Source organism: Bufo gargarizans, chromosome 5 (assembly GCF_014858855.1).
Source record: "Bufo gargarizans isolate SCDJY-AF-19 chromosome 5, ASM1485885v1, whole genome shotgun sequence".
Lineage (NCBI taxonomy): Eukaryota > Metazoa > Chordata > Amphibia > Anura > Bufonidae > Bufo > Bufo gargarizans.
Genome location: NC_058084.1, coordinates 241,328,292 through 241,346,743, shown reverse-complemented (window position 1 = coordinate 241,346,743; position 18,452 = coordinate 241,328,292). Strand labels below are relative to the sequence as shown.

Genomic DNA, 18,452 nt, shown 5'->3' with positions numbered 1-18,452 from the left:
GGGGCAACGGCCTGAAGGACCTTGCGACCAAATGCGAGGTCGGAAGACCTGGATAAGTCGAGCCTATAATGTTTAATGAAGGTGTTAACATTAGACCAGGTTGCAGCCTGTGTCACAGAAATATTAGCTATTCAATTTAAAATGTAACTTTTAATCGATAATGGTTAAGAGAAGTATTCATTCCAAATATTTCTTGATATATTGTCAAATTGCCAGAATAATTGCCAGGTTGCAGCCTGGCATATTTGATTTAGGGAAGCTCCTGCCCTTTCAGCGAAAGAGGCAGATATAGCTCTTGTGGAGTGAGCCCGAATGACTTCTGGACAACTGTAATAGTCTGTCTTACCCAACGGGCAATGGTAGATCTGGAAGCTGTCTTCCCTTTATTTTTACCACAGAAGAGCACTAATAAGTTGTCCACCTTCCTCAGGTCCTTAGTAACCTCTAGGTATTTTAGTACTGCTTGTCTGACGTCTAGCGTATGGAAACGTTCCTCTCCCGAATTTTTAGGATTTACACAGAAGGAGGGCAGAATGATCTCCTGGCTCCTATGGAAGTCTGTTACTACCTTTGGCAAAAACGTAGGGTCTAGCCTCAAGGTGATACGGTCCTCCTGTACCGTGAGATGTGGTTGTCTTATTGACAATGCTTGGATCTCACTCAGTCTTTTTGCTGATGTTATGGCTATAAGAAAAGCCACCTTATGAGAGATTCTTCAGGGAACTTGCGTCCATGGGTTCATACGGTGGACCTGTGAGTCCTCTAAGGACAATGTTTAAGTCCCAGGTAGGCATCCTTGATCTGAGGGACGGTCTTAGTCTGGCTGCAGACCTTAGGAATCTTTGGATCCATCTATGGCTGGCCAATTCGGAATCGAAGTAGGCGCTAAGTGCTGAGACCTGGACTCTCAGGGTAGAAGGACTTAACCCTAACTCTAGTCCCTTCTGAAGGAAATCCAGAATCCTCTGTATATTTGGTCTGGTTTGATCTGGGGCTTCGTCGCCTGACCAGGTGCAGAATCTTTTCCAGATCTTGAAATAAATGGAGTTAGTCACCTTCTTTCTGCTGGCCTTTAAGGTAGATATAACACCCTCAGAGAGACCTCTCTGCCTTAGGAGGTTGGACTCAGGATCCAGGCCGAGAGGCTGAAGATTTCCGGATGGGGATGGAGAACCGGCCCATGGATCAGGATATCCTTTCTCCCTGGGAGAATAAATGCTTCCTGTGGGGAGAGTTTGGTTAGGATCGAGAACCAGCTCCTCTTGGGCCAGTATGGGGTGACCAGGATTACTCTGGCTCTGTCCCTGATGATCTTCTGGAGAACCCTTGGGATTAATGGGAATGGAGGGAAGGCATATGCAAGGACCCAGTCCCAGTGCAGGGAGAAGGCGTCGATCGCTAGGGGCCCGTCCCTTGGGTTTAGGGAGCAAAAGGTTGATACCTTTGCGTTTGTCCTTGTGGCGAATAGGTCTATTACTGGAAGGCCCCATCTCTGGACAATCAAATTGAAGATCTCGATGTTTAAGGACCATTCTCCCTGGTCTATGGTAGTCCTGCTGAGGAAGTCTGCCGCACAGTTTAGGCTTCCTTTTAAATGAACTGCCGATATTGATTTTACATTTTTTTTTCTCCCCAGAGGAAGATTTTCCTGGATAGACCTTCCAGCTTCTGAGATCGTGTGCCCCCCTGATGCTTGAGGTAGGACACGGTCGTTACATTGTCTGAATAGACCTTTATATGTTGGTTTTGTAGTGGCTGTTCGTATTGTCTCCCAAACTGCCCTGAGCTCCCTGTAGTTGGAGGACTGAGCTGCAATCTTCGGAGGCCAGTCTCCCTGGTACAGATCGGAGTAAATTTTTGCGCCCCATCCTTTTAGGCTGGCATCGGTCTGAATATGTACTGCTGGGGTCTTGAACCAGACCATGCCCTTTTTTAAATTTTTTGTGTGAAGCCACCACCGGACTGAAGATTTTACGTGGCCCGGGATCAGGATCTTTCTGTCCAACGAGGTCAGATTTTTGTCCCATTTCCTTAAAAGCCAGGACTGAAGGGCTCTGTAATGGGCCTGGCACCATGGGACTGCTACAATGCAGGCTGTCATCTGACCTAAAAGGCTCATCGTTTCTCTGAACGAGAAGGAGCGACGTCTCAGGAAGGCACTGATTGATGACTGTAGGTTCTGGATTCTTTCTGCTGGAAGGAAGGTTGTTTGTTTTTCCGAATCCAGCAAAACCCCTAGGAACTTTACCCTGGTATTTGGAACTAGGGAGGACTTCTTTAGGTTTATCACCCAACCTAAATATGTCAGAAGGGAGCAGAAGATTTCTCGATCTGCTATAGACTGAACCACCGTGTTTGAAATAAGTAGAAAGTCGTCTAGATAAGGGACAACCGTCACCCCCTGAGGTCTCAGGGAGGCGACCATCTCTACCACCAGCTTTGTGAAAATCCTTGGGGCTGAGGCCAGCCCGAAGGGGAGAGCCACGAACTGGAAGTGGTGAACAGACCCCCCGTGATCCTTTACTGCAAAGTGCAGGAACCTCTGAGACTGGAAGTGAATGGGAACATGATAGTATGCGTCCTTCAGGTCGATTGTACAGAGGGACGCGTCTTTTTGAATTAAGGGGATGGTAGAATTTAAAGATTCCATCTTGAACCTTTTGTAGATCACAAATTTGTTTAGCCTCTTTAGATTTATGATCATGCGGAAGGCGCCCCCCGGCTTTTTTACCAAGAAAAGAACCCCCGCCCCCGTTGAAGCTCGGGAACTGGAATTACTACTCCTAGGTCCAGAAGATTCTGGACCTCCCTCCAGATCTGGCTGTACTGAAAGGGAGAAGGGTGGTGAGAAATCAGAAATACGTTCGGAGGGGGGGAAGATAGTTCTATTTTGTATCCAAACCTGACCAGATTTTGCACCCAGAGGCTCGGAGAAGTCTGTTGCCACTGAGCAAAATGTAGGGATAGTCTTCCCCCTATCCTGGCGTCACTGTTTCTCACCGCCCTTGTTTTGGGGATTAAGCAGGAACCCTCTACCTCTCCCCCCTTTGGGGTAACTCCAACGTCCGGTTTTACCTTTACCACAAAAGGAACTGCTTTGGGTATTTTGACCACGAAAGGAGGGTTTCTTTTTAGGGATCCTATCCTCAGGGAACCCCCTCTTTTTATCAGTAGCCTTCTCGAGGATCGTGTCCAGTACAGGGCCGAACACGTATTCGCCCGAGAAGGCTATGGAACACAATTTCATCTTGGAAGGGATGTCTCCTGACCAAGATTTCATCCAAAGTGCCCTCCGGGCCGCATTGGACAAGGCTGCATCCTTGGCTGAAAATGTAATTGTCTCTGCAGAGGCGCCCGCAAGGAAACCTGTAGCAGATTTTAGCAAAGGAATGGAATCTAATATCTGTTCCCTAGGCGTTTTGCTGCTTAGATGATCCTCTAATTCATTCAGCCATAGGTACATAGACCTAGCGACTGAAGTAGCGGCTATGTTTGTCTTAACACTAAACATAGCTGCCTCCCAGGACCTTTTTAATAAGCTGTCGGCCTTTCTTTCCATCGTGTCCTTTAGCTGACAGGAATCCTCAAATGGAAGTGAGGTTCTCTTATTGACCTTGGCCACCTGTACATCGATTCTAGGGACCTCGTCAAAAATTTTAGTCTGAAGGGTCAAATGCAAGGCGGTTTCTGAATTCCTTGGATATACCCAGCTTCTTTTCTGGATGGGCCCATTCTTCCATCACCATCTCCTTAATGTTTTCGTTTATGGGGAATACCCTGGAGCGTTTGACCCTCAATCCCCCAAACATTTCTTCCTGAACCGTATGGGGTTGCTGAATGTCTTCTACCCCCATGGTATCCCTGACAGCTTTTAGAAGGTCACTCATCTCACTGGGAGTGAAGAAAAAATTTCTGGAGTCTTCAATGATCTCGCCCTCAGATAGGTGATCGTCGTTCTCTTTTTTAGAGGATGAAGCATCCTCCTCTAAATCTTCGGAGTCAGAGGGGATGTCTGCCCCCCTGGGTCTTTTAGGTGGGCGGATCTCCCTGGTATCCTCACGGAGGGAGGCCAAAGAAGATTTAACCTCCTCCTGGATCATGGATCTAAACTCATGCATGATTGAGGGCTGTTCATCTCTCACTATCTTAGTGATGCAATCCTTGCACAGTTTTTTTGTGTAATCCTCAGGAAGCCTGACGGAGCACTGGATGCATCTGGCGGTCTCCTTAACTTTTTTTAAAGTAAGTTTGGCCTAAGTGAGAGAGAGGCAGCCCATTTAATTAATGTCAATCTGGTATAGGAGCAATATTAAATGCAGTATACCAGCAGACACCACCAGGGGGAGGGGATAGTGGTTACCCTCTAAGGCGCACCCCCCCCCCCCCCCCTTTAGCCAACTATTAAGCCGCCGTGCCCAGGTGGGCTACTCACGCAAGGGCGCTCTGGAGCGGTCTGCTCCTCCTGCTGTGGCTCTTTCTCCTGGTCTGACATCTTCTGGTAGGAGAGCGATGCAGAGAGCGCAGCGGGAAAGTGCTGCTAGCGTCTTTTTTATGAAAACCCATCCACTTCCGGGTTTCGGCCTGCGGCCCGGAAGTGACGTCAGACGCGCGCGACAGCCCAGAGCGTCTTTCCGGTCGGCTACCTCAGAGAGGTAGGCGACACGCGGCAGCTCAGGGCAGGCTTCCCTCAACAGGGAGCGTGACCCCGGCGTCCCCTGTCAGCTTGAGAACTAGTCCGCCGGAGAGCAGGGGACGCATCTCTGGGTGAAAAGGACCCGCAAGGGAGGCAAAGAGCACCACCGATGTGGTCACCCAGGTACTTGAAAATAATAAACGAGGTCCACTTCACCTCCCTGAAAGCCAGAGAGGACTTTTACTCTGTCCTGGCCACTATAGGGGCAGGAACACACTGGTGAATGGTGGTGGGAGGGGTCCTTTTAAACCTATCTCTGTTCCTGCCCCTACAGAGGTCAGGGGTCAATCTCTCTGGGCCGTCATGGTGGTGAAGTGGAAATGGTTTTCACTTCACAGGTGTGCCCTGTCAGGTTTAATAAGTGGGATTTCTTGCCTTATAAATGGGGTTGGGACCATCAGTTGCGTTGTGGAGAAGTCAGGTGGATACACAGCTGATAGTCCTACTGAATAGACTGTTAGAATTTGTATTATGGCAAGAAAAAAGCAGCTAAGTAAAGAAAAACGAGTGGCCATCATTACTTTAAGAAATGAAGGTCAGTCAGTCCGAAAAATTGGGTAAACTTTGAAAGTGTCCCCAAGTGCAGTCACAAAAACCATCAAGTGCTACAAAGAAACTGGCTCACATGCGGACCGCCCCAGGAAAGGAAGACCAAGAGTCACCTCTGCTGCGGAGGATAAGTTCATCCGAGTCACCAACCTCAGAAATCGCAGGTTAACAGCAGCTCAGATTAGAGACCACGTCAATGCCACACAGAGTTCTAGCAGCAGACACATCTCTAGAACAACTGTTAAGAGGAGACTGTGTGAATCAGGCTGTTAACCCCCTCCGGAGTGGCGCGCTCACACTCCAGCACGTCTGCTCCCGAAAGGGGCGGATGATGGCGGTAGGTGTGTGGAGCGGGAGCCTCCTCAGCTCCCCCTCTGCATGCCTGACCGAGCGCCCCAGTCCACATCGGTGCGCTCGGCCTCCCGCTGTAGAACAGAGGCATTAACCCCCTGTGTGCCTTGTAACGGGGGATGTTATGGCACACTGTACTTGCAACCTGATGGCGAGTCCAAGTGATGAGGGCCTATTGATTTTACACAGACAAGGTGTCCCATCAAGGTCAGGTCCAACCCTGATTAAATTATGTAACTGTTCTTCCATTTCATATGTCAAGAGGGAAGCGCAGCGTAAAGAGGAGGAATTGCTTGCCAGCTGCAAGGTAGCGGAGAGGGTTTTCATTGAGTCCCCCACGGAGGAGCATAGAATAGAGTGGATGACCAAAGGTAGACAATATACTATGCACCTGGAAGAGAAAAGCAAGAGGAAACTCTTCTTCCTTAAACAGCAGTCGTTTGAGACAGGCAACCAGGCAGGGAAATTGCTGGCTCATATAGCGCAGGCTAACACTATGGCTCCACCAGTACTTCGCCTTTGGGAGACTGATGGACGCATAGTGGAAACGGTTCATGATATATTAAACTGCCTTTACGCTTTATATGCGGACCTATATAGGTCAGCAGCAGATTATACTGAGCAGGACTTAGCGGCTTACCTTACTGAGGCCTCCTATCCCCGGCTAAGTGATTTGGATAAGGGTATCATGGAGGAGGACATCACTTTGGAGGAAGTAGAGAGAGCCATCTTGGACCTCCCCTCTGGGAAGGCCCCGGGCCCTGATGGCATTCCGGTAGAAGTGTACTCTAGGTATAAGGAGGAACTGGCTCCGCAGTTGTTGAGGCTGTATGGGGCTGTGCACTGGCGGATCGTTGCCAGATTTAATGTATGATCCCTCCATTGTCTTGATATTGAAACCTGGCAAGGACCCGCTGGACTGTGGATCTTATCGTCCAATCTCGCTTCTGAACTTGGATTATAAAATCTTGACTAGGATATTAGCTAGCAGATTGAATAAGGTGATAACATCTGTGATTCATTCTGACCAATCAGGTTTTATGCCGGGAAGATCCACTTCGGACAACATCAGGAGAACACAGGTGGTTGCGCAAATTGGTGCTGCAGAGAAAGAAAGGTGGGCCTTAACTTCACTGGACACGGCCAAGGCTTTTGACTCCCTAGAATGGCCCTTCTTAGTAGCTGTACTGAGGAGCTTTGGCTTTGGTCCAAATTTTATTAAGTGGATCACTATACTCTATAACAACCCCTCTGCAAGCATCCAGCTCAATGGCTCACACTCCGAAAAGATCTCTCTACATAGAGGAACCAGGCAGGGCTGTCCGCTCTCACCTCTTCTGTTTGCAATAGCGATAGAACACCTGGCAATAAGAATTAGACAGGACCCAGTGTACGCAGGGGTGTCATTGGGAAGCAGGGAGGAGAGAATAGGACTGTATGCGGATGACCTGATATTATTTATGTCTAGTCCGGAGGTGTCCCTGCCGAGAGCGATCGAGGTCATCGCGCTGTTTGGGCGTTATTCGGGACTACACATAAACTGGGGTAAGTCTGCCATCATGCCTCTATGGGACCACGACTGGGCGGACTGTCACCACAACCTACCGGTAGTTGATTCAAATACCTTGGGGTAGTGATCACTAGAGTGCCGCAGCTATCCTATGTTCTGAATGTCGAGCCCCTGGAAGCACTATGCCAGGATAAAATGAAAACGTGTGAGTCCTTTCCATTGTCAGCTATGGGTAGACTAAATTTGGTGAAAATGGTTCTGTTGCCCAAAGGTCTATATGTACTGTCTCACGCCATTCCTCAGGTTTTTTTTTAAACGCATTCATACCATGGTCACTGCCTTTGTTTGGGGGAAGGCTAGAAGGAAGCTTCCGCTCCCTGTTCTTCAGAGGTCGAAGCTGCAAGGTGGTGCTGCCCTGCCTGATTTTCTCCTTTACTTTATCGCTAGTCAGCTGAGATTTCTGAGGAGCTGGGTTACCGAGGCCTCGAGGCCCAACGCGGAATATTATTTGTATGAGTATCTGCAGGTTACTACATTATGGCCTGTGTTGGAAGGGGTGGGACGCCTACAAAAATGTACTCTCACGATACATAAACTAGCCCATCAGACATGGCAGGCCTCCAAGTTGGGAACGTATAAGGATCTTCCTACTGATATCCCCATTTGGGACAACTGTATGTTTCCCCATTTGTTGGGACTAGAAGGTGCAGGGGAGTGGGGAAGATATGGGATTCGAGCGCTAGGGGACATATATGAGGATAATCAGCTGCTCACATTCTCGCAGATCCAGGACAAATTCTTAGTACCAAGTACCCTGTTTTACAGGTACGTGCAGCTGCGTCATGCACTTCAAGCTCAGTTCAGGAATGGAAGTAGATGTATATAGTATCTCATCATTGGAATACTGAGGTCTCAAGGCCCTAGAGGTATAGTGTCGGTCCTCTACACTCACTTGTTCGATTGCCGCACGCTGGTGACTCCATTGGCCGTTGAGGTTAAGTGGAGGGGGCTCATACCCTCCTTGACCTCTGAGGAGTGGGAGGAGGCTTTAATAGCACCAACTAGAGTGTCCCCCTCTATTAATAACAGGATGACCCAGCTCTTTATTTTGCATTACAGTTATCTAACCCCCACTAGGCTCCACAAGATGGGCAGGATAGATAATTCCAGGTGTCACAGATGCGGTGTGGAGGGCGCAGATTTTTGGCACATGATCTGGGATTGCCCATCTATCCGTCAGTATTGGGTATCGGTACTGGAGGTTCTCAAGGCCCTGGAGCCCCCAAAACTGCAGCTGTGCCCCAAGATGTGCATCCTGGGTATAGTGGATGAAGAGTCTTGGTCACATTATCATAGGATTTTCCTGGAAAGAACACTGTTTATGGCTAGAAAGGCGATTGCCCTGCGCTGGATGGAGGACACTCCCCCCACAAAGGGCCAATGGCTCTCCTTAGTGAATAGCGCGGTTTCTATGGAGAATATTGTCTATAAGCATAGGGGATGCCCGCAAAAATTTGACAGGGTCTGGGGGGACTGGTGTTCGTCCACACTCACCATGCACGACTCGCGCCAGTACTTGGCGGCCGATGGCCCTCACTAGCCCTTTCATAGCAAGTGGTTGGGCTTGATAGATAACTTTGAATAACCTGGTTAAGCTTAAAGTGTTTACCTGTATGAGTAATGTACCTGCATGTCTATGTTTCGTAATAGTACCGTATGTGCTACCACTCTGCATATCGTGCTTAGGCGATCATTGCTGCCTGACTGTTACCTCAGCTACTGCCGTGCATTGTATCTGCATTTATGAAAGGCCCCTGCGTGGGTCAATGTGGTATTCTATGTGCCATACTTGTCATATTACTTTTCAATAAAACGAGTTTAAAAAAAAAATTAGGTAACCGTTGGCCATCATGGGGTCTTGAACCCCTGAGTATAGGCTGGCCCTGCTGATAATGATGACTAGGGAGGAGAGGGTTAAACATACTTACCTAGTCCCGTGTACTCACCTCACCTTCTGTCCTGCCGCCATCTTCACCCTTCCTCTTCTCCAGCAGAGTCACCCCTTCAGCAACTGGCACCGTAGTGGCAGGACTCTGGAAGAGGGACTTGGATGGGTGACCCTTCTGCTGGCGGGAGCGAGGCTGCCCTAGTGCACCTTGTCTTCTTGTGGGAGAGTAGGCAGCGCGGTGAACAAACGCTGGCGTGCTCCCCCGGGAGAACAGGGAGGCGAGGCGACCATTGTTTCCCATCCGAAAAAGAAAGAAAATAATAAACTAAAATAAAAAATATTCAGGAGCTTCCCTGCAGAGCAGGGAGGTCTTGCCTCCTATTGACACTAGAAAAAACAAGCTCTCTCTCCACGCTGGAGGGGGTATAGCTGCCAGGGGAGGAGCCATCAGCTTTTACTAGTGTCAACGCCTCCTAGAGGGTATAGCTAAACCCACGGTTCCCGTGTCCCCCAATGAATATGGGCGCGAAAGCAATGCACTTACAGTTAAATATATTTTATAACTAATATATGCCAATTAGCAACCTTCTTCTCACAATTCTCTTACCGTTGGAGTTGTCGGAGGAAATGTTCTAGAAGCTGTTGTATGGGGGTGCTTTCGTTTTCTGCTGCAACACATAATAATATTAGTATTGTATTACGAACCATTCCAATAACTACATAAAACCAAACACCTTTTTTCACCTGGATGTGTTCTGCAAGCTCTGACTGGACGGTCTGTAGGGGTTTCAACTTCTACTTTCTTTGGTTCAAAATACTCAGTTTCCTCATCTGAATCACATTGTTCTTTTTCTCGCTTTCTCTTTTTCTCTTCCTTTAAAAAAAACACAATGGGGGGAATTTATCACTATTTTTAAAGTCAGTTTTGTTCGACTTTGTTTGTGTTGCTCTACTTTATTCCATGTTTATCAAATGTCTCATGTTTAAAACCTAACACTTTTGTCTAGAAAAGATACTCCTGTTTTTCTACTCCACCCTCTTCCTGGAGTATCTTTTTTAAAAAGTCCCTATGATAAATCTGGAGTGAAACTCACTGACATAGTTACCCACACCCATGTTTCCACCTACATATTATATATATATCTAATATATAAAGCCGAGTGCATGTTCGCTAAAGGAATCCGCACTGTCACATTTACAATCACGGGTACATCAATGGTAAATTGCGTGTTTTTTAAAATATTTTTTTCTGTTACGACGTTCAAAGCATAGGAGATATTTTTTGATATTTTAATCATTCTGACTTTTTCGGCGATATGCAATATATACATTTTTTATTGTGTTTATATTTTTATATGTATAATTAGGAAAAGGGGCGATTTTAAATTTTTATATTTGGTGGAGTGGTATAAACTTTTTTTTTTGTGATGTAAAATAATTTTTTTGACAGTTCATCAAACTGCCTTCTCTGCCATTGGGTCCCCGTCACTGCAGCGCGGGGACCCGTTGGAGATGCGGAGGGCATCCGTACCCTAAGCAAACCCTCTGCATGCCGCAGTCAGCGTTAATACGCTGGCATTGGTGTTTTCACCGATGCTGGCGTATGCAGCAGGAGCCCGGCTGTCAGTGACTGCTGGGTCCGTGCCACTGATCAGACGGGAACAGCTCCTGCACCCGCCCGATCAGCCTGCCTTACATGTATGGCGCTGGTCCGTAAGTCCTTTACAGGTTAAATGCATTTTTGAAGCGAGCTTCGAATTCTTCATCCAAAGTCGCTTCGTTCAAAACTTCGGAATAATACTGTATGGAGATTCCACTCCATGATGTCTCCGTACAGTAATAGAATGTATGGGCTCCGATGAGCCGGTTAGTTTTTCATGAAGTCGTGTGTGACCTAATTTCTATAGTTGATTTTTAAAGTTTTCCTCGGTGGAGGTCCGAGTGCTGAGACTCCCACCAATCACTATATGGTGGAGAAAGCAGAGCTTGCATATCGTGCTCTCTCCTCGCTGCAGAGGCTGGACTCTAGTCGGCCCACAGACTTCTATTTAGCATGTCTCCTGCAGCGAGGAGAGAGCGGTATGCAAACGCTTCTCTGTCCGCGTTCTAGTGATTTGGGGGGGGGGGGGAGGAGATCTAAGCACTCAGACCACCACAATAACAACTTTTTATGTCTTTATGAGATATCAAAAGTTCTCTGAAAACTCAGTGACCCTTTATGATTAAAAACAATAAAAAAAATAACCAATACAAATTTTGGCAAAAAGTTGGTAAAATTCACCCAAATGGTACAGAGAACATGAGCGCAAACTGATGGGAAGGATGTAGGACCTGACACACAGCGCTACGCTCATACCTTTCTCCGCCTCCTTTCTTCATCATCTACATGCTTATCCTTCTCTTTCTCCGATTTCTTTTTCTTTTTTTTCTTTTTTTCCTTATGGCGCTCACGTTGTTCATGATCGGAGCGATCATCATAGTAACTAGAATCATGTCCAGATCCAGAAAGTTCAGTCACTTCACTTCCTCCAACTTTCAGAACCAATTTCAGAGACTTTTCTGAAGGCTTACCCACATAATCTGAAATATTAAAAATTCACATTAAGGGGCACACTTATCAACGCTTTTATACAATAGAGGTATGTGGTGTAAAAGTCGCAAATTATGGTGCACGCCGTATTTGCACCTTTTTCCACTTTTCAAATGTGCGGAGAGAAGTGGGTGTGGCTTTGCAGGAAGTGGCGAGGCCTCCCACAAGCAACAGATTTAAGGCAGATAACTGTAAGCTAAGGGAGGTAAAGGTAGGTTCCCACCTCTGTTTATTGGATCTAGCGGTAGTTAACTGGATCCTGCCATTCCCCACTGGCTATAATGGGATCCAACTGCTTTTCGGCAGTGTTTTTGTTGGCCAAAAGCCAACATTTCTGGTGAACTCCGGCAGGCTATTCTCTGCCGAACAGCCTGCCAGATCCGATAAACTGAGGTGTGAACCTACCCTTAATACTGGGGTACGTTTCAGTCTGTGGCTCACAGACAGCCACAGTGGCCCGTGCCTCAATACATTTGGCGTACCTTATAGTACTTTTAGGGGCATATGTACTCCCGGCTGAAAAGTAGGAGGCCGATTTCAAGTGAAATAATGTGTTGACTGGAGGGTCTTTTCCTCCTCCATTTTAAAATTTGGCATGTGTATTCTGACTGCAAAAAGATGCAAATTTTTCATTAAATAACACAAAGGCCTATTTAGAAAGTGTTTAAGGCTAGGGCTACACAACAATATGTCACATGACACCAAATCCTGTAACACAAAAATATGTGCATCTTGTCTGCAACCTGCTGTCGCACCACGTGATTTGCAGGTGCATTGTGTACAACTTATACTAAAGTCAATGGAGTGAATGTCTGGATATAGCGCAACTGTTGCTTGGCATGTATCGTACTGCGACACCATTGCCATCCATTATATAACAATGTTACGTACTGGTACCGTAAACCACTGCAGAGGTGGAAAATAAGCAGCACATCCATTAGGTGTGGACAAGCCCTATGGGTATGCTCTGCATATTGTGCTGCTGGAGTGGCAGTGGAGATCCTGTACACTGACAGGCGGCAGACTTATCAATATCACACACCAAGCAATGCTTCAGATTTTAGAAAATCTCATCCACTTTGCTGGTACTGTACAAAGCTGTGGATTCGTCTCGCGTGTGAGCCCATCCCTGCAATGTAATTTAGCATCCCAAGGTTCACACTAGTCTGGGCTCCACACTGACTTCCCTGATGCTTTCTCACAAAACGGCATGTGATTACAATGCAATATTACGCAGACAATTGACTCTTCATTACTGCACATGCATTTAGTCTCCAGCCTAGTAAAGTATAAATAATGACATATGCTAAGGGAGATTTATCAAAACTGGTGCTTAGTTGCCCAAAGCAGCCAATCAGATTGATCTATTAACTCTCCAAAGGATCTCTAAAAATGAAAGGATCAACCTGCTTCGTTGCTATGGGCAAAATGCACGTTTTGATCCTTCTCCTCATTGTCTTCTGGATGAAAAGACCATCATTAAAATCCCGAAAAAAAGAGACAAACGTTACCAAACGGAAGCTACTGCTCTCTGCAGGACACTCACACTGAGACTGGTCTGAAGGAGAGCCCAGGTCCCCGGCGTCGTACGACCGCCACTCAGACCTGTGCTTCTTGTGCTTCTTCCCCATAGTTAACCCACACGGGTGTAAACAGCTTCACCATAAAAATACACAACACAGCTACAGTCCGGATGAGGAAATAGAGCGCAGGTCCTCCCACAAAAGAGCCAGGGCTGACACTGAGAAAGGGCGCTGACAAAATGGCGGCGGACTATGGTCTTCTCCTCAGGTTCTGACGACAGAGTCGACCAGCTTCCGGTCCCAGACGAAGGTAAGCGCGGGCTGGATCTGGTGGAGCTGTGTGCTGCCGCTGTACTTCTGGTCCTACATGCTGCTATAGCAGGATGACTATGCTTTGTCGGAGGACTTTTTAGTGCGCTAAAGTGACTTGGCGGTAAACGTCATGGCAAGCTGAAAGAACGCATGTCTAACGTGCAGTTCACACAGCAGCTAGGGCGGGATGCGTTTAGGTCTCCCTGGGCACAAAGTATTGGTCTGAAGGAGAAAACAAGCCAAAGCAGGTCTGCTAAGTAGCCTGTGTGACCCTCAGGAGCACACATACTAGAAGGGGTTATCCTATGAAGTCTTTATCACCTGCCCACAGGACATAGACTCTGTCAGCCCCTAGAAGACAATGGGACGGTGCACTAAAAGGGGTTATCCTATGTATGACGTCTTTATCACCTGCCCACAGGACATAGCGGACATGGCCTCTGTCAGCCCCTAGAAGACAATGGGGCGGTGCACTAGAAGGGGTTATCCTATGTATGACGTCTTTATCACCTGCCCACAGGACATAGCCTCTGTCAGCCCCTAGAAGACAATGGGGCGGTGCATTAGAGGACACTTGGGTACTGTCCCTGGGGGTTTCAGCAGATGGCCGATAGGATAGTTATATATGGCATATCCACATACTATGCCACAAACGTGTGATGGGTGTTGGTCCTTACACCCATCTCCAGAGCTGAGATCCCCTGCATGCGAACCACTGGCCTTATTGCCCATAGACACTAATTGCAGATGTCTTTAAATGGAATACAAGTCGCGTGTGAACTGCAACACAAAATCCTTGAGATCTGGATTTTCTGCCACTGCCGCATGTTGCACTGTGATACCATTGGCGATCATTAGATCCAATGTCGCTGAGTAGTTCAAGCCTGCCTGAGGCCTGTTTCACACTTGCCTGCCTGAGGCCTGTTTCACACTTGCCTGCCTGAGGCCTGTTTCGCACTTGCCTGCCTGAGGCCTGTTTCGCACTTGCCTGCCTGAGGCCTGTTTCGCACTTGCCTGCCTGAGGCCTGTTTCGCACTTGCCTGCCTGAGGCCTGTTTCGCACTTGCCTGCCTGAGGCCTGTTTCGCACTTGCCTGCCTGAGGCCTGTTTCGCACTTGCCTGCCTGAGGCCTGTTTCGCACTTGCCTGCCTGAGGCCTGTTTCGCACTTGCCTGCCTGAGGCCTGTTTCGCACTTGCCTGCCTGAGGCCTGTTTCGCACTTGCCTGCCTGAGGCCTGTTTCGCACTTGCCTGCCTGAGGCCTGTTTCGCACTTGCCTGCCTGAGGCCTGTTTCGCACTTGCCTGCCTGAGGCCTGTTTCGCACTTGCCTGCCTGAGGCCTGTTTCGCACTTGCCTGCCTGAGGCCTGTTTCGCACTTGCCTGCCTGAGGCCTGTTTCGCACTTGCCTGCCTGAGGCCTGTTTCGCACTTCTGTTGTGGTATTCCGGTTTTGAGATCCAGCCAAAACGGATCCCGCCAAAATAAATGCATCTGGATGTATTGAATGGCACGGACCTGTTTAAATCCAGATCTCAAAAGCGGAATGCCACAACGCAAGTATGAAACAGGCCTAACGCTGCAGACTGACTAAGGCTACTTTCCAGTATGAGAATGGAATGCATTCTGTTCTGTTCAGTTATGTTTTGTCCCCATTGGCAATGAATGGGGACAAAACGGAAGCGTTTTTCTCCGGTATTGAGATCCTATGACTGATCTTAATACCGGAAAATATTAACGCTAGTGTGAAAGTAGCCTATGTCTACTTTCACACTATCTGCAAACTCCTGCAGGCCCCCATTATAGTCAATAGGACCGGAGCAGTAGTCTGAGGGAACGCGTGCACCAGCGGCAGCACAAATCCGACAGGCTATTCACCTGCCTGAAAAGACTGCCGGAGTTACTTGCCGCTAGTGTGAAAGTAGCCTAAACAGTGCAGTCCTAGTTGTATTGGAGGCCGCTGTGGCTTTGGCACTCCGTCTTATCCAGTCACAGCTGCCCATCCCCCAGAGTAATTCAGTTCTTTGGCTCTAGTGGAAAACCTGAGGAGCCTCCCTGTAATGCTGCCCCCTGCTGACTGTGCTTGGTACTCATCTATAACGTGCACATCCTAGTAAACCCAACTATAAAGCAGAGGACTAGAGATTTCAGTGAGTTAACAAGTTAAAAACCCACTAGGCGGCCAAAGATCCTCCCAATCTGGTGTTATTGCAGCCAACGTCCAGGAACACCCAGTCTGCATTTACGTTTTCCATTGCCAGTCATTGATTAGTAAATTGTGACCGGCAGCACCAGTATAAACCTTATAACTACTGTATTGTACATCTACGTGGTGCCATGGCTAAGACCACTGCGCTCTGACATTCATATGTGACGGTTCTGTCTGCTTAGCTGAATGTGGGGACATCAGACACAAGAACCTTCTTTCATCTCTCAGAAGTGACGGCCATAAATTAAAGCACAAAGCTCGACTGGGAGACCAGGGCTCACTGGTGCATTTATTATAGTAGCCTATTTGTCAGCTTTGTCTTTTATTTATTCTTGAATCCGGACCACCCCTAGAGCTCGGGTTTGGGCTCATGCACATGATTGTGGGCTGTGCATTGGGGACTGCATGTGGCCTGGAGGCAGAGCCAACTTGAATGGGTCAATGATCCATCTGCACCGCAAAAAAATAGAGCATGTTCTCCAAGTGCCTCCGTGGCCTTCCTCTCTGGATGTTCCGGATTCACTTGAATGGGTTCACATCCGTGATACAGTGCGTACATGGCAGGTGCCTGTATAATGCAGACCCGCTGTTTGTGCGCCACAATACGGGCACGGCTGGCAAACCATTGTGTGCATGAAACCTTTTTCTGTGTTTCCACACCAGTGGTACTTGTGGGTTTTGATGTGGTTTTCCCCGATCACACCCTCTGCATTGCAAGCCCGCAGAAACCAGTGACCTGCTGCGTGTTTCCACACGGTCGGTCCATTTACTCATTTGTTTAATCTCATACTTTGCTGGTCCTGTACTATGCGGCGGGTTTTCAGCTGTGCAGAAAAACTGCTATTTGCATGTACTCTTAGGCCTCCTGCACACATCGCGGATCAGGATTCATGTGTGCAAAACTGCAGCGTAGTACAGAACAGCAAAGAGTATGAGATTACACCAATCTCATGTACACATTGAAGATTTTTTTTGTCTGAGCGGAAATTGACCGGCCGTGTGGATTTAATAATCCGCAGCTTGTCAGTTATGTTTGCCGTTTTAGCTGCACCCAAATGAAGGATGAACTCTGCGGCAACACAGCATCTAAACCACACCAAAATTGGTATTATGTACTGGTTTGGGCGTGGAAAGGCACAGACATTGACCTGCACCTTTAGGCTCTCTGCATTCGTTGTGGCACAATCTTTCTGTGCGTAGCTCAGCAGTGTAATGCAGAACCACCAAAGTGAATGAGCGCCATACAGATTTGGTGCTGAAACCTAGAGAAATAGAAAAAAACGTAAGGCAGCTCTCACCTGCAATAGTAGAATCAACAGAGGTGCACGGATGCCGCTCCTGGATGCGGTATATACAATAAGAAAGAGAAGAAAATCCAGCTCTCTCCGGTGAAAAAAATGAAAAACTTTATTCCGTTTACGTTTGTCATGAGGAAGGACCCGTATTTCTCCGAGGTCTGAAACGCGTTGACTGTTTCTTGTAAACCTGTACGGATTTTTAACTCGCTGGAATAAAGTTTTTCATTTTTTTCACCGGAGAGAGCTGGATTTTCTTCTCAAACCTAGAGAAATCCGCACCCGTGTGCAGGTACCCTTAAAAAGGACCTGTTACAGCTCCTGACATGTCCGGTTAAGGGTACTTTCACACTGGCGTTGTTTGATTTCAGCAGGCAGTTGCGTTGCCTGAACTGCCTGCCTGATCAGGCAAATGGTATGCAAACGCATATAATTTTTTCTGACTGATCAGGCATTTTGTAGAGACTGATCAGGATCCTGATCAGTCAGAAAAATGCATTGCAATACTGGATCTGTTTTTCCAGTGTCAACAGGCAAAATGGATCCTGTATTCCCCCCCCCCCCACATTTTTAAAGGATCCGGCATTCAGGCAAGTGTTCATTTTTTTGGGCCAGAGATAAAACCGCAGTATGCTACGGTATTATCTCCGTCCTGATCAGTCAAAACGAAGACATCAGAACTGAAGACATCCTGATGCAAACTGAACGGATTGCTCTCCATTCAGAATGCATGGGAATAAAACTGATCAATAATTTTCCGGTATAGAGCCACAGGACGGAACTCGGTGCCGGAAAAGAAAAATGCAAGTGTGAAAGTACCCTTAATAGCTGCATGCATTCCCCATGTAAAAACTATTCTGGAGCGTCTATATTCTTATGTCTCTATGTTGTGCCATTGCTTTATTATTTCTACTAGAAGTTATAATTGAATTATTAGCCTTCAGTAAGGGTAAAGAGGGGTGGTAACCAGTTGGGGGGGTGTCCCTGCACAGTCTGAAAATAGCATCACTGATTGGATAGTCAGTCTGTGCAGGTTACCTCCCCTCTGTACCCTTACTGCAGACCGCTAGCAATTCATTCATGACTTCTAGTAGAAATAATAAAGGAACGGCACAGCATAGAGACATACATAAGAATAGATGCTCCAGAATCGTTATTACATGGGGAATGTATGGAGCTATGAAAACACATGTCAGGAGTGGTGAAAGGTCCTCTAGAGCAACCCTATTAAGCCAGGCATAATACCTGTCGGGTTGATCCTGATTTTTATGCAGGTCTCTAGCCTTGTGAAATTAATCTTTAATATTATGCAAATGATTGCTCCTGAGCGCCCAGAAGCAGGCCCAGGGCCCCTCCGTGCACTTTGGCTGCTCTGCTGTGCGGTGATGGCCGTTCCCCCTTCATTGACAGGGCCGGTGTCATCAGTGGCCTGTCGCTTGGCTCTGTAGTCCTGCAGTGTACTTTACTCTATCAGCGCA

General features: G+C 47.5%; 2 protein-coding genes across 14 annotated transcripts in view; one reads left to right on the top strand and one right to left on the bottom strand.

The window, feature by feature from the left end:
* The window catches only part of BRD9 (bromodomain containing 9), a 71,606-nt gene extending 58,208 nt beyond the window's left edge, over positions 1-13,398 (bottom strand). For 4 of the 8 annotated variants that reach the window (XM_044294117.1, XM_044294120.1, XM_044294119.1 and 1 more), the window contains exons 1-4: positions 13,188-13,395; positions 11,408-11,631; positions 9,796-9,925; positions 9,659-9,719 (exon numbers count right to left, since the gene is read on the bottom strand). In XM_044294117.1, coding sequence (XP_044150052.1) covers positions 9,659-9,719; positions 9,796-9,925; positions 11,408-11,631; positions 13,188-13,272 — 500 coding nt within the window. In that variant the 5' untranslated portion in view covers positions 13,273-13,395. Of the gene's footprint in view, positions 1-9,658; positions 9,720-9,795; positions 9,926-11,407; positions 11,632-13,187 lie in introns of all 8 variants that reach the window. The other 4 variants (XM_044294118.1, XM_044294125.1, XM_044294123.1 and 1 more) reach the window with 3 other exon arrangements.
* Positions 13,386-18,452, top strand: part of TRIP13 (thyroid hormone receptor interactor 13) — a 173,176-nt gene continuing 168,109 nt past the window's right edge. For 2 of the 6 annotated variants that reach the window (XM_044294133.1, XM_044294129.1), the window contains exon 1: positions 13,386-13,474. The gene's annotated coding sequence lies outside the window, so the exon portion shown is untranslated. The other 4 variants (XM_044294134.1, XM_044294128.1, XM_044294126.1 and 1 more) reach the window with 3 other exon arrangements.